General features: G+C 40.7%; 1 protein-coding gene across 1 annotated transcript in view; it reads left to right on the top strand.

Moving 5' to 3' along the window:
• ENTPD3 (ectonucleoside triphosphate diphosphohydrolase 3) overlaps positions 1-5,080 on the top strand; it is a 40,556-nt gene extending 35,476 nt beyond the window's left edge. Inside the window, exons 9-11 of the mRNA XM_054552258.2 lie at positions 83-193; positions 618-755; positions 3,742-5,080. Of these exons, the coding sequence (XP_054408233.1) occupies positions 83-193; positions 618-755; positions 3,742-3,978 (486 nt within the window). The 3' untranslated portion in view covers positions 3,979-5,080. The remainder of the gene's footprint in view (positions 1-82; positions 194-617; positions 756-3,741) is intronic.
• Positions 5,081-15,932: the final 10,852 nt, after the last annotated feature.

Genomic DNA, 15,932 nt, shown 5'->3' with positions numbered 1-15,932 from the left:
CACCTTCTTATTCCTCACCCATAAACCTTTCTATTATACCCCATTCTGAGAACTAATTTCCTTCTGTATTACTTATTTCCAGGCTTTCGCAGGATTCTACTACACAGCCAGTGCTTTAAATCTTTCAGGTAGCTTTTCCCTGGACACCTTCAACTCCAGCACCTGGAATTTCTGCTCACAGAATTGGAGTCAGGTCAGTATTTAAAGAGAAGGGATCAATGTCAGTACAAAAAAAAATGGTAGAATCTATTCTATGTTTGTGTATTCTGAATTTAGCCTTTATGCTCTTCTATTTCCATCACATCTGTAAAATAAAAGGAATAAGGGAATCTACTCCCACACCTGTGGTGTGAATTAATGTTATAACTACATGCACAATGGTTAGAACAATATTTGGCATATAATAAGCACTCAATGAGTTTAAAGATTAGTATATTGTGATATTATATAGGGATATTTTCATAATTATATTGCATGATTATATGATTGTATTATAAAGTATTTTCTATTATGAAATTATGGGTGATAAGATTCTTTAAAACATGACTTTTAACCCAAGGTGTTCATTTTAAAACATACCTGCCTGCCCTGCCTCTCAGATGTTTTAAACCTTTCAGCTCCCATTGCTGCTCCCCAAATTTGATGAGGTATACGCCCGCTCTTACTGCTTCTCAGCCAACTATATCTACCACTTGTTTGTGAACGGTTACAAATTCACAGAGGAGACTTGGCCCCAAATACATTTTGAAAAAGAAGTAAGTCAAAGCACAAATCATTTTCTCTTCTTCTTCCCAACAGAGAGGTTTGTATGTATGTGTGTGGAACAAATGTAGAAGGTAAAAGGGTAAGAGGATAGTAACTAATTCTTCTCCATTTTATTCAGATGTCAGAGTAAGATACAGGCCCTAGGGCCTGACGGATTTGCATTAGCATTAAATAAATATTTTCTCTTTGAATGAACCTGAAGTCATTATATTACTGACAAAGATTTGGGGGATGGGGAAGATATTCTTAGCTCAGGGTTTAATATATTTAAAAATATGTATATTTATAGATATCTATAAATACATACATATATATATGATGGTCAAGTGACCAGAATGGTCCAAAGCTGGAATCACAGCTGTCACCTGGTGACAGGTGAAAGGACCTCCACACCTTGTTTTTAGGCAGGGCTAAGCCTTGTGAATATGTTCAGCCAGCACTATGTTTCCCAGGTTCCAGAGAATTTTCTCATTTCAGGAATAGCTGATATGAAGCCTGAAGGATGTCTGGAGTCAGCCTGTTCAATACTAGCTTCAGCAATAATTAGATTGAACCAATTAATTAGGCCTCTGACTATCCTGCATTAGGCCTCTGACTACTTTTACATAATAAAATTGAGTCATCTACAAAAAAATAAGGATGTCTGGAGACATAAGGACTGTTGGTAGCATGTACTCTCTAAGCTTTGCTTCTAATAAATCTAATTACCAGTAAAGTATATTATAAGAATGGAGAATGACTTTCCATTTGAATGCCAGTTTGAGTTGACATAATATTCTAAGTTAAAAGTTCCCTTTTTTTAATTATAAAGAATTTTGTGTCCAGCCAAATTAGTATTTAAATGTGAAGATGTAGGCTGGGCATGGTGGCTCACACCTGTAATCCCAGCGCTTTGGGAGGCCGAGGCAGGCAGATCACCTGAGGTCAGGAGTTTGAGACCAGCCTGACCAACATGGAGAAACCCTGTCTCTACTAAAAATATGAAATTAGCCGGGCATGTTGGTGCATGCCTGTAATCCCAGCTACTCAGAGGCTGAGGCAGGAGAATCACTTGCACCTGGGAGGTGAAGGTTGTGGTGAGCCGAGATCTCGCCATTGCACTCCAGCCTGGGCAACAACAGCAAAACTCCATCTCAAAAAATAAAAATAAAAATAAATAAATAAAAATGTGAAGGTGTAAAAAGACTTAAGAAGATTTGCTGCACAAAGACTTACAATGAAAATATTTTTGGTGGAAGTAATAAAATAAGAAGAGAAATAAATCCAGGAGATGTTACAAAAACACTGGAAGTAAGAATAAATGATGCTGTGGCTTAAAATTTACATTAAAAAGGCCGGATGCTGTGGCTCACGCCTGTAATCCCAGCACTTTGGGAGGCCGAGGCAGGTGAATCACTTGAGGTCAGGAGTTTGAGACCAGCCTGGCCAACATGGCAAAACCATGTCTCTACTAAAAATACAAAAAATTAGCTGGGTGTGGTGGCATGCGCCTGTACTCCCAGCCACTCAGGAGGCTGAGGCAGGAGAATTGCTTGAAACTGGGAGGTGGAGGTTCCAGTGAGCTGAGATCTCACCATTTCACTTTAGCCTGGGCGAAAGAGCAAGACTCTGTCACAAAAAAAAAAAAAAAAAAAAATTATATTAAAAAATCAGAAAACAAACACTAAAGAAAAGTATTTAAAAAAAACTCCATTCATATGACTCAAGTATAGAAAATATCCACATGGTAAGGGTGTGGTAAGGAGTTATAAGATACAGGGACATAAGAGTAACCTAAAATTCTCTTCTTGTCAAAGGGAACACAGAGATATCTTTTTCTTTTTCTTTTTTTTTTTTTGAGACAGAGTCTCGCTCTGTCGCCTAGGCTGGAGTGCAATGGTGTGATCTTGGCTCACTGCAGCCTCCGCCTCCTGGGCTCAAGCAATTCTCCTGCCTCAGCCTCCTGAGTAGCTGGGATTACAGGCACCCACCATCATGCCTGGCTAATTTTTGTATTTTTGTAGACAGGGTTTCACCATGTTGGCCAGGCTGGTCTTGAACTCCTGACCTCAGGTGATCCCGCCTCGGCCTCCCAAAGTGCTGGGATTATAGGCGTGAGCCACCATGCCTGGCCACAGATATCATTTTTAAGGCAGGAAAGAAGAAAAAAATTACATAGAAAAATAGCACTAATTGAAAATTTAAAAGATATTAGAAAGAAGTGTAAATATATTAATAATCACAATAATTATAAATGGACTAAACCTACCAGTTAAAAAAGAGATGTCAAATTGAATTTTTAGAAATCAAGCAGGTGCCATTTATAAGGGAAACATGGTTCAAGCATAAAGACATGGAAAGATTGAAAGATAATTTTTTTAAATTATCAAACACTACCCAAAAGAAAGCTGGTATAACTATTTAGTATCTGGCAAAGCCGTCTTTAAGACCAAGAGCCTCATTCTAGACAGAGAGGGTTACAACATAATGACAAAATGTTCAATTCACTATGAAGACTGCAAAAGGTGAAACATTTATACACCTAATAAAACACCCTAAAAACATGTAAAGCAGAAATAGATACAACTACCAGAATAAATTGACAGTCGGCTTCCCATTTGGGCTGATTTTCTATTCTTAGAAACTGGTCCTGGGATCAGTAAACCACTCATTAGCCTTTTTCTCTAGCCACAAACACTCCTGTGCTCCTGGACAACAGGAACACTTTCACTGTTATTAACTGTGCCTTCTTCACTCTTGGCTGTGACAAGATTGTGAGGATTTGTTCTTTTGACTATTTCTTCTGCAGCACTGGAGGTGAGATTCCCCAAGCCTTTGTGGCTACAGTGTGGTGTCTTAACTTGGGCAAGTCCTTTCACCTCTTTGGGCCACAATTTCCCATGGGAGCTTTGTGAGGTTGATAGCGGTATGCCTCCGGTATGTAATTGCAGCCTTGAGCCTTGCCCCGAGAACTGAGCCATCTCCTCTACTCCACAGGTGGGGAATAGCAGCATAGCCTGGTCTCTTGGCTACATGCTCAGCCTGACCAACCAGATCCCAGCTGAAAGCCCTCTGATCCGTCTGCCCATAGAACCACCTGTCTTTGTGGGCACCCTCGCTTTCTTCACAGCAGCAGCCTTGCTGTGTCTGGCATTTCTTGCATACCTGTGTTCAGCATCCAGAAAAAAGAGGCACTCCGAGCATGCCTTTGACCATGCAGTGGATTCTGACTGAGCCTTCAAAGCAGCTCCTGGAGTCCAATGGCTGCTTAGAGTCAGCCTGGGTGGCACCAGGCAATGCAGGTGAAGTGGCTGCCTTCAGGAAATACAACTAACTAAAATCAAACACCTAGGTCATGTGCCTCTCAAATACTGATTTCTGCCACAGCACCTCTTGAGGCGTCCCTTGGCTATTCTGTGCATATTGTTCTTCAGAGACCTCACTACCCACGTGCTGATCTACTGGGGAACAGAGAAGAGACAGGCCACCAAGGTCAGGCTCTTAAGTCCCCCAGAGGAAGAGTAAGTTGAGAAGGTATCAGTTTAATGTTGAAGAACTGACCTCAGGGCTCAGTTTCCATTTCCCTCCCTCAGTATTCTTCGTGGCAAGATACCCATTAAGCATTTTGCCAATCAGAATCTCATTTTATAGTTTTTTCCCATCGGTCTTTAACTAAGACTTTCTTGTAGCAATCTCTTAGGCAGTGAACACCCTCAGATCAGTGGAATATAGTATCTGGGGGAGAAGACTTACTTCCTTCAGGGCAGCGGCCACAGCCAGGCTTCTGTCATACAGGTGGATCCCGAAGCACAGAGACATAAAAAAGGTCTCCCAGAAAACTATAGACCATTCTCCAAGTGGAATTCCCACTTAGGGCTCTGGTCACTAGATTGCAACCTGTGTGTTTCTCATCATCCTCATCTCACCATTGTATCGCTATGCCCTCCCATAAAAACGCATTGATCCCTAGCAAGATTATTGCATTCCAGATTTTACTGCCTTTGCTAGGCTTTTGCTTAGCAAAGTGCTGACTTTCCATTGTTATCATGGTGTATATATTTTTGTCACCATTCCCACAAGTATACTTGATGTTGTCATAGAACATCCTACTCTATGATTTATTAACGAATTACTTTCCTAGATCATAGACCTCTCTGCATAGTAGTCATAGGTCTTGACTTTGGGGAAAGAAAAGGAAGCTGCAGGAATATTTATCTCCAAAGTCGAATGCGAAAGAACTCCAGCAAATCCAATGGCTACAAACTAAAAATCAGCATTATTTCATATTGCTGTTTCTTAGCTGAATATGGAATAAAGAACTGTTATTTTATTTTGACTTGCAATGGGTGTGTGTTAACTTGCATATGGTACTCTTTCTCCTAAGGACCCTAGGTGATATTTATGAGAGAAATTTTTTTTCCCTAGCGAATTAAGAAACCCATTCATTAATATCACCTTTATTCCAGAGAGTTCAAAGTGCTTTTACTTCGATAAACCTTTGACTGCTTGAGATTATTGAGTCAAGCATTTCTGTACCTTATTTGAAATTCTAAGCCTCTGTGAGGCCACAACCTGACACTCAAATCTTGGTTCTCATCCAGAACGGCTACTCCTATCCCAAACTGTACCTTTGCTCCCACCATCCTCTCTACTATATTGTAGATCATCCTCCCACCCATCCAAATCATGTATGTGTCTCAAGGTCCAGTTCCTTCATATAAGTCTTCCACAAAGCTTTCCTTGCACACACATACTATGCTCTATCTCCTGGACCACTTTTTCAAAACCAGCCATGTAAGTCCTCATATTGTTATTTATCTTGGCATATGTGTACAGCTTATTTCTAAAAGACAGAGTAGGCTACTTGAGGGCAAAGCCTATTGTACATCACTCCTCATTTATTCAACAGACATCTAAAAACACCTATTATGGCTGATAACTTTTAGGTGTGATTTTGGATTTGGACATATGCTACGAACACAGTATTTATTCATATTTGTTGGTTGAGGTTGTTTCCATGAATGACTAAGAAATGGGCAATAAATTATAGAGATAGCAGGGAAAAAAACAGCATACAAATCACCAAGAGCTTGCAAGAAAAAAAATCTGTATGTGCAAGAAAGAGAGCCAAAGCTCCATGAAGGCAAGTCCTAGTGAACATTTCTAACTCATTTGGGAAGTTAGAATAAGCTGAGGTACTTCAGGTTTTCTGACACACACCGAAGAATTTTTGACTGGGTGCAGTAGCTCACACCTGTAATCTCAGCCTTTTGGGAGTAGCTGAGGCAGGCGGGATTGCTTGAGTCCAGAAGTTCGAGAGCAGCCTGGGAAACGTGGTGAAACCTCTTCTCTCCAAAAAATACAAAAATTAGCCAGAAGTTGTGGGCACACTGGGAGTCCCAGCTACTTGGGAGGTTGAGGTAAGAGGACTGCTTGAGCCTGGGAGGTGGAGGTTGCAGTGAGCTGAGATCATGCCACTGCACTCCAGCCTGGGTAACAGAGCAAAACTCTCTCTCTCTCTCTCTCTCTCTCTCTCTCACACACACACACAAGAATTTTTATAGATAGACCATTGTGAAATCTGCAGTTCAAGTGGCATATCTAGCACTGTTACTGTGGTGAACAGAATTCTCCTTCGCCCTCTGGTGTTACTCCAATTATGTGGTTACATTGTCACATGGCAAAAGGACTTTGCAGATGTAATTACAAATCAGTTGACCTTCAAATGGAGAGCTTATCCAGGTAGGCCTAACCTCACCACATGAGCTCTTTAAAGGCAGAGCATTTTCTCCAGAAGAGGAAGTCAGAGATTCAAAGCATGAGAAGAATTCCACATGCAGTTGCCGGCTTGAGAACGGAGGGCGCCGTGTGCAAAGGCCCTAAGTGCAGCCTCTAGAAACTAACAGCAGTCCCTGGCTGGCATCAGCAAAAAACCAGGAACCTCAGCCCTACAGCTGCAAGGAGCTGGATTCTGCCAACAACCTGAATGAACTTGGAAGCATATTTTCCCCCAGAGCTTTCAGATAAGAGTCCAGGTCAGATCATATCTTGATTTCACCCTACTGAGACCCTAAGTGGAGAACCCAGTTGAGCCCACTCTGACTTCTGACCTACAAAACTATAAAGTAACAAAAAGATGATGTTTAAAGCCACTAAATTTGTGGCAATTTGTTACACAGTCACAGTAAACTAATACAACTATGGAACCCCAAACCCCAAAGCTCCAACCAAAGCAAGTCTTTTGATCTGAAATATGTGAAGATAAAAGTGATGAGTAGCACAAATAGTGTCTATTCCTAATCACAGCTATGTAAAAAAAGCATGGGTTCAGAGGTAAAAGTACGTGCCAGCATTACTCAGTCACTGAGTGATTTGGGGAATAGGGATCGGGGCTTGAGCTTTGGGCCTGGTTGAGTCCAAAACCCATTGCATAACTTTGCCTTTTACCCAGAAAGGCAGCATCATATAGTAGTTAGGAATTTGGCTTTATATTTCCGTAGTCTAACATACCCATTCACATACAGACACCTGATTTATAACAGAGGTGTCACATCAGAGCAGTGGGAAAATGCAGGACAATTGGATATCTTAATGGAGAAAAAATGAATTTGACCCTTTCCTCACTCCACTTGCAAGAATTGTTTCCAGGTAGCTTAAAGACCTAAGTGTGAAAAACCTATAAAGGTTTAGAAGAAAATGTAGAACATTTTTAGGATACTGGGTAAGGGAAGGGTTTCTTAAACACTACACAAAAAGCATTAACCATAAGAAAGTATTTAATACATTAAAATGTAAAACTTCTGTTTCTCAAAAAACATCATTAAAAGAGTGAAAAGACAAGCCACAGAGTGGAAGAAGGTATTTACAACATATATAACTGATAAAGGACTACTTTCCAAATTACATGAAGAACACTTACAAATAAATAAGAAAAAGGAAGATGATTCAATTTTTCTAAACAGGCAATAGTCTTGAAAAGACACTTTTCAAAAGGAGACAACTAAGTATCTAATAAACATATGAAAAGATGCTCAATCTCATTATTGGGATAATGCAAATTAAAACTACAGAGAAATAGTACAATATGCTCATTCGTTTGGCAAAACTTAGAAGTCTGACAATACCAAAATTAGTGAGGATGTGGAACTGGAACTCTCCTATACCGCTGTAGGAATGTAAATTAATGCAACCACTCTGGAAAATGGAGGTATTGTCTAATAAAGTTGAAGAAATTCCAGTCCAAAGTATATACCTTAGCGATATATACTCTTAGATATACCAGGATACATGCCTAAGAATGTTTTAAGCAGCAAGCAAGATGCCTATCCTACGGAATAAAGGAATAAATAAATAGCGATATAGCCATACTAGAAAATACTGTACATCAATGAAAACAAAAGAACTACATAATAAAAAGGTTTTTTTGTTTGTTTTTTTTGTTTTGTTTTGTTTTTGTTTTGAGATGGAGTCTCGCTCTGTCGCCCAGGCTGGAGTGCAGTGGCTCAATCTTGGCTCACTGCAACCTCCACCTCCTGGGTTCAAGCGATTCTCCTGCCTCAGCCTCCTGGGATTACAGGCATCTGCCACCACGTCCAGCTAATTTTTGTATTTTTAGTAGAGACAGGGTTTCACCATGTTGGCCAGGCTGGTCTCGAACTCCTGACCTCGTGATCCCTCCGCCTTGGCCTCCCAAAGTGCTGGGATTACAGGCGTGAGCCATCGCGTCTGGCCTAATACAAAATTTAAAAACAGGCAAAACTAAACACAGAAGGTTAAACGCTAAAGAAAAGCAAGGAAATTATTACTCTGAAATTTGGGAGGAGATGGAGGCTGTATCTGCAAAAGGATAAATGGATGTCTTAGGCTGCTTGAACTGCCATAATAAAATACTATAAATTGAGTGGCTTAAACAACAGAAATTAATCTTCTCACAGTTTTGGAGCCTGGGAATTCCAACATAAAGGCATCAGCTAACTAATTCCTGGTGAGAGCTCAATTCCTGGCTTGCAGATGGTGGCCTTTATGCTGTGTCCACACGGCCTTTCCTCTGAGCTCTCAGGGAGAGAGAGCGAGAGAGAAAGAGAGAGCACTCTGGGATCTTTTCTGACAAGGGCATTAATCCCACCATGAGGGCCACTCCTTCATAACCTTATCTAACCCTAGTTATCTCCCCTCCCAAAGGCTCCATCTCCAAATCCTACACTGGGGGTTAGGGCTTCAACATATAAATTTGGGGGATCACAAATATTCAGTTCATAACAACAGGGCTTCTGGGGTGACAGTGTTATTCTACAACTAGGTAGTGGTTACAGGTGTTCCCTTTTTCAACCATTTATACATCATCGGTATGTCCTATACTACAATATAAAGTCACAGATCTGGGTTAACTCAAGAATTTTCTCCTTATTACCTCTATGGTTTTCATCATGTCTTTCAGTCTCCTTGAGTCTTAACTTCCTCCATATATAAAACAGGCATAATACCTACCTCATGGGATAGTTAAGAGAAAATACAGCACTTAGCCAGTGCCTGGCATGGATGTAGCCAATAAATACAAGTTTTAAAACATATCTCTTTCACCCATTTACTTATTCACTCATCATACTTTCACCAAAAGTCTACTGTGCGACAAGCCCTGAGCTAAATGACTAAGGGTGTAATAGAAATGAGACAACTGTTTTTTCTCTCGAAACATGAGACTTGAATGCCCTCTGTTGGAGCTATGGAAAAAATTCTTCCCAGGGTGAGCCTCCCACCCTTTTTTTAAACCTCTCTAAAGGTATTAGAAAAAAAAAATCATTCGTTCAAAAATATTTTTAATAGTATAAAATAAGGAGATAATTGGAAATCTGAACATTGAACATTATCAAGGAATTCCTGTTAATTTTTGTTTAGGTAAAATAATGGAACCGGCCTGGCGCCATGGCTCATGCCTGTTATCCCAGTGCTTTGAAAAGCTGAGGTGGATGGATTACCTGAGGCCAGGAGTTCGAGACCAGCCTGGCCAACTTGGTGAAACCCCGTCTCTACCAAAAAATACAAAAATTAGCCGGGTGTGGTGGTGCATACCTGTAATCCCAGCTGCTCGGGAGGCTGAGGCAAGAGAACCACTTGAACCTGGGTGGTGGAAGTTGTAGTGAGCCAAGATCATGCCACTGCACTCCAGCCTGAGCAGAAGAGCAAGACTCTGTCTCAAAATAAGTAAATAACTAATGAAATAATGGTATCTTGGATTTTTTTTTCAAGAACCCTTGCTGTTTAGATCAATGGTCCTCTACCTTTTTGGCACCAGAAACCAGTTTCATGGGAGACAATGTTTCCACGGACAGTGGGGGGCTGGGTGGGGAGGCACAGATGGTTTCAGGATGAAACTATTCCACCTCAGATCATCAGGCATTAGATTCTCATAAGGAGCAAACCTAGATCCCTCACACACACAGTTCACAATAGGGTTCGCGTTGTTGCTGATCTGACAGGAGGCAGAGCTCAGGTGGTAATGCTGGTTTGCCTGCTGCTCAACACCTGCTGTGCGGCCCGGTTCCTAAACAGGCCACGGACCAGTACTGGTCTACTGCCTGGCTGAGGGTTGGGGACCCCTGGTTTAGATACTTGCTGAACTGCTTCCAGATGAAATGATATGTCTGGCGTATCAGTCAAAGTTCAACCAGAGAAATAGAGCCAGTATGAAGAGATCTATTGCAAGGAATTGGCTTGTGAGACTATGGGGCTAGCTAGGCAAGTCCTAAATCCATAGGGCAGGCCGTCAGGAAGAGCAGGCTGGAACCCTCAGGCATGAACTAAAGCTACAGTCCACAGATAGAATTTCTTCCTTCTCAGAGAAGTCCCAGTTCTGCTCTTATGGATTTTCAACTGATTTAATCAGGCTCACCCAGATTATCTAGGATAAGTCCTCTTAAAAATCTACTAATTATGGGCAGTAATCACATCCACAAAATACTTTCACAGCTACACCTAGATTAACAAATAACTGGGTGCCATAGTCTAGCCAAGTTGACACATAAAATTGACCATCACATCTGTGAATTGATTCAAAATTACAGGGGAGGGAGAATGTAGGGGTAGAACTGGCCCATACTTTGATGGTCCTTGAGGTTGGGGTGATGAGACACAGAAGTTTATTACAGTATTCTGTCTGCTTTGTGTATGTTTACAATTTTCTAAATAAAAGTTAAAATATATATTTTGAGGCCGGGCGTGGAGGCTCACGCCTATAATCCCAGCACTTTGGGAGGCTGAGGTGGGCAGATCACCTGAGGTCAGGAGTTCGAGACCAGCCTGACCAACCTGGAGAAACCCTGTCTCTACTAAAATTACAAAATTAGCTGGGCATCGTGGTGCATGCCTGTAATCCCAGCTACTTGGGAGGCTGAGGCAGGAGAACTGCTTGAACCCGGAAGGTGGAGGTTGCGGTGAGCTGAGATCATGCCATTGCACTCCAGCCTGGGCAACAAGAATGAAACTGTCTCAAAAAAAAAAAAAAAAAAAAAAAAAAAAAAATATATATATATATATATATATATATAAAAAAACACTCAGAATCTAACTGCTGTATATTTGATATTTTTCTTTCTGAATCTTTTTCTCTACATATTTGTACATAGTTAAGATCATGCTGGAATTACAATTTTATATTTCATTTGTTCACAGCATTATACCATTAGCATTTTCAGATCTGATTAAAAATTATTCCCAAATATAAAAAAAAATGATTAAGAACTCAGGCTTTCACATCACAAAAACCTGGTTCACACATCCTAGTTCTGCTGTTCATTGTTGCGTGATCTTTGTCTAAAAATCTTAAGTTTTCTATGCCTGTTTCCTTTAATACAGCCATTCAATTCAACTGCTTGTTCATTTGTTCATTCAACTAATATTGATTGAATTCATCCTCTGAGTAACATCCTGTGTAGGTGGCGTAACTCCACCAATTAACAATGTAGACAAAGTTCTTGCCTTCAGGGAGCCAACAGTCTAGTGGGGGAGACAGACACTAACCAACTAAATACACACTGTACAGGGGATTATAAGTGATCTGGAGAAATATAAAGAAGAGTGAGGGGAAAGGAAAGTGCCAGGAGCATGAGATGGGGACACCATTAGGTCAGAAAAGTCTTTTCAGATAAGGTGACGTCTGAACGAACACTTGGAGAATGTGAAGGAGTCGGCCATTTGAATATCTGGAGGAAGAGCATTCTAAGCAAAAGAGACCACAAATACAAAGGCCATTGTGATTGGAGCAGAATAAATGAATGGAAGATGGAGGAGATAGGGTAAGGGAGTTAAGAGGGAGTAGATGGTGCAAGGGGGCCCCATTTAGAGTTCTGAACAAAGGAGGGGTATCTGGCTTCTGTTTCTAGTTACAGTGATAAAAAACAAAGGAGACAAGAGCAGAAACAGGAAAACCAGTTGGTGGGTGATTTTAATAATCCAGATGAGAAATGTTGATAGCTTGGACCAGGGTGGTAGCAGTAGAGGCTGTGAGCAATGGTCAGACCCCGGATATATGTGAAAGTAGAGCCCACAGTGTTTGCTGATGAATGTACGTGGAGTGAGAGAGAAAAAGAGGGGTTAAAAGTTATTCCAATATTTTTGCCTGAGTGACTGGCAGGATAGAGTTGCTATTAAATGGCATGTGAACACAGCAGGGAGAGTGAGTTTAGTAAGAGGAAGGTTAAGATCCAGACTATTTTCTTAAAAAAACAAAAATTGTTTATACCAGCACATATCCATAAGCATGGAGAGAAAAGAAGAAAACAACAAAAACATTTTGGCATGGTGGACCAGGGGTAACTGACTTAGCAGACCCAAGAAAGCACAATCCTAAAACAATGAGAAAATAAAAAATCAACCAATTTAAATAGTAGTGTTCTCAAAAAGCTCAGGAATCTGTGGCATCAAGTACAGCTGCAAGCTGGGTTAGCAAGCACAAAATAAAGATAATTAAAGCTGTTTAAGAATAGTGATTCTGGCCGGATGCAGTGGCTCACGCCTGTAATCCCAGCACTTTGGGAGGCTGAGGCGGGTGGATCACGAGGTCAGGAGTTCAAGACCAGCCTGGCCAACATGGTGAAACCCTGTCTCTACTAAAAATACAAAAATTAGCCAGGTGTGGTGGAGCACCTGTTATCCCAGATACTAAGGAGGCTGAGGCAGCTGAGGCAGGAGAATCGCTTGAAGCCAGGAGGCAGAGGTTGCAGTGAACCGAGATTGCACCACTGCACTCCAGCCTGGGCAACAGAGCAAGACTCCTTCTCGAAAAGAAAAAAAAAAAGAATAGTGGTTCCCAGATACCTTCTACTCTTTGCTGATGAGTGACTGCCTCTTCCCAACTCAAGCATAGGAACTGGAAGGCACAAGGCACAGTTACGGGTGGAGGTGTCATACCAAAACAACAAGATTAAGGAAACCAAGGCATATTCAGTGTTTAGACTCCAAGCCTCTAACCCCATCAACTCCCAGGTTCTCGGTTAACTCTACCCTCTAGTCAGGACTTTGGAAGATTCTTCTTTCATGAGGAATCCAAGCAGTCCAGGAGAAAGGACACAAATGTGCTGGCATTTGGAGTTTGCTAGTCAGATTATCCTACAGTGAAGCTTGAATCAATAACTCAAAACTTCCAATCAGCTTTTTATCCCCTCACCTTAAATAGAAAACAAACGAGGTGCCAGGAGTGGTGGCTCACTCATGCCTGTAATCCCAGCACTTTGGGAGGCCAAGGCGGGTAGATCACCTGAGGTCAGCAGTTCGAGACCAGCCTGACCAACATGGTGAAATTCCATCTCTACTAAAAATACAATAATTAGCTGGGCATGATGGCAGATGCCTATAATCCCAGCTTCTCGGAAGGCTGAGGCAGGAGAATTGCTTGAATCCAGGAGGCGGAGGTTGCAGTGAGCCGAGATTGTGCCACTGCATTCGAGCCTGGGCAACAGAGGGTGACTCCATCTCAAAAAAAAAAAAGAAAGAAAGGAAAGAAAAGAAAAGAAAAGAAAGAAAACAAGGCAAGTATTTAAGGACAGCCCCCACTGTTGTTCTAGTCAGGCCTCAGGAAGATATGCACTTAGATGTTTGTGTTCTATCAGCCATTTTTACCCAGAAGTCTGTCTCTCTTGTTATTGTTACCTCCCTCTATCTTCTGTCATCTGCTTTCTTCTTCTAAATAAAAGTAGAGTTCCAAGAAGCCCATGTTTTTATTTTATTTTATTTTATTTATTTATTCATTTATTTTAGAGATGGGGGTCTATGTTGGTGAGGCTGGACTTGAACCCCTGGGCTCATGCAATCCTTCCTTCTCAGCCTCCCAAGTAGCTGGGACTACATGTGCACACCACTGGCAGGTTCCTGCTTGTGTCCCTTTGCTCTTATCTGCTTAAAAGTCACCTCTGAATCATCACTAGAACTTGATTTCTCACAGATGAAAAGGCAGTGTGATGAATACAAGTAAAGATTGGGATGATGCACTTGAAAGATGGAAGAAGGGGTAAGTTAAGGAACATAGGTGGCCATGAGAAGCTGAGAAAATAAGGAAACAAATTATCCCCTCAGAGTCTCCAAAAGGAACCTCTAAAAGCCAAAACGTTGACTTTAGCCCAGTAAAACTGAATTCAGACTTCTGACCTTCAGAACTGTAAGAGAATAAAAGTTGTTTTAAGCCATTAAAACAAAACAAAACAAAAATTGACCTCTCACAACAGAGAGGAAGTCTTACTGCCTTTCTGTAGATTTCAGAACCATGGTCAGGGATCCAAAAACACTCTATGAGGGTGACATGGGCTCCATCACACACTCTGGAAAGGAGTGTAAATTAATCTAATGTTCCGAAAAAGTAGCTATAATATGCTGCAAGATTTTAAAAGTGCACATTCTTCAACCCAACAACCGTATTTCTAAAAATTAATTATAAGGAAACCTTTTTAAAAAATATGGACATTGTCATTACAGATACATATTGAAATATTTATGGATACACTGATATAATGTCTGGGATCTGCTTCACATTAATCCTGTTTGGTGAGCATATTCACATTTTCTCATAGGGGAGCCACTAGGCACATATGGCTATTGAGCTAGTCCAGTTGAGATATGCAATGAATGTAAAGTACACACTAGATTTTGAAGACTTAGTACCAAAAAAATTAAAATATGTCATTAATAACTTGGAAACTGGTTATATATTAAAACAATATTTTGGATATATTGAGTAAAATAACATGTTTTATTAAAATTAATTTCACAGAACAGGCACAATGGCTCACACTTGTAATCTCAGCACTTTGGGAGGCTGAGGTGAGATGGGAGCATCACTGAAGCCCAGGAGTTCCAGACCAGCTTCGGCAACACAGGGAGACTCTGTCTGTACAAAAACTTTAAAAATTAGCAGGCCTGTTGGCACATGCCTATAGTCCTAGCTACTCATGAGGCTGAGGCTGGAAGATCGGTTGAATCCAGGAATTTGATGCTTCAACAAACTATGATTGCACCACTACACTCCAGCCTGGGCAATAGAGTAAGACCCTGTCTTAAATAAATAAATAAATAAATAAATAAATAAATAAATAAATTTCACTTCTTTCTTTAATATTTTTCAAATGTAGCTACTAGAACATTATAGGTTACATTAAGTTAGGTTTTAAATTACAAACATGGTTTTCCTTTGTAGTTTACATTATATTTTTATTGGACAGCACTGGTATAGAATCCATATACTATAGATAAAACAAGATTGCCCATTAAACATGAACATCTTTGGATACTTGACCAAAAATGGCTATTGTTGAAACTAAATAATGGGTATGCGGGAGTTTATTATACCATTTTCTTTACTTTTGTACATGATTGAAAATTCCATAATGAGTCTGGGCACGGTAGCTCACACCTGTAATACCAGTACTTCGGAAGGCCAAGACAGGAGAATTGCTTGAGCTCAGGAGTTTGAGACCAGCCTAGGCAACATAAAGAAACCCTACCTCTACAAAAAAAAAAAAAAAAAAAAAAAAAAAAATTAATTAGCTGGGTGTGGGTCATGTGCCTGTAGTCCCAGCTTAATCAGAAGGCTGGGGAGGGAGGATAGATTGAGCCTGGGAAGTCAAGGCTGCAGTAAGCTATGATCCTGCCACTGTGCTCCAGCCTGGGTAACAGATCAAAATCCTGTCTCAAAAAAATATATA

The sequence above is a fragment of the Pongo abelii genome, chromosome 2 (assembly GCF_028885655.2).
Source record: "Pongo abelii isolate AG06213 chromosome 2, NHGRI_mPonAbe1-v2.0_pri, whole genome shotgun sequence".
In the NCBI taxonomy this organism is placed as follows: Eukaryota; Metazoa; Chordata; class Mammalia; order Primates; family Hominidae; genus Pongo; species Pongo abelii.
Note: the sequence above shows the minus strand (reverse complement) of the source record. Positions and strands in the feature narration are given on the sequence as shown.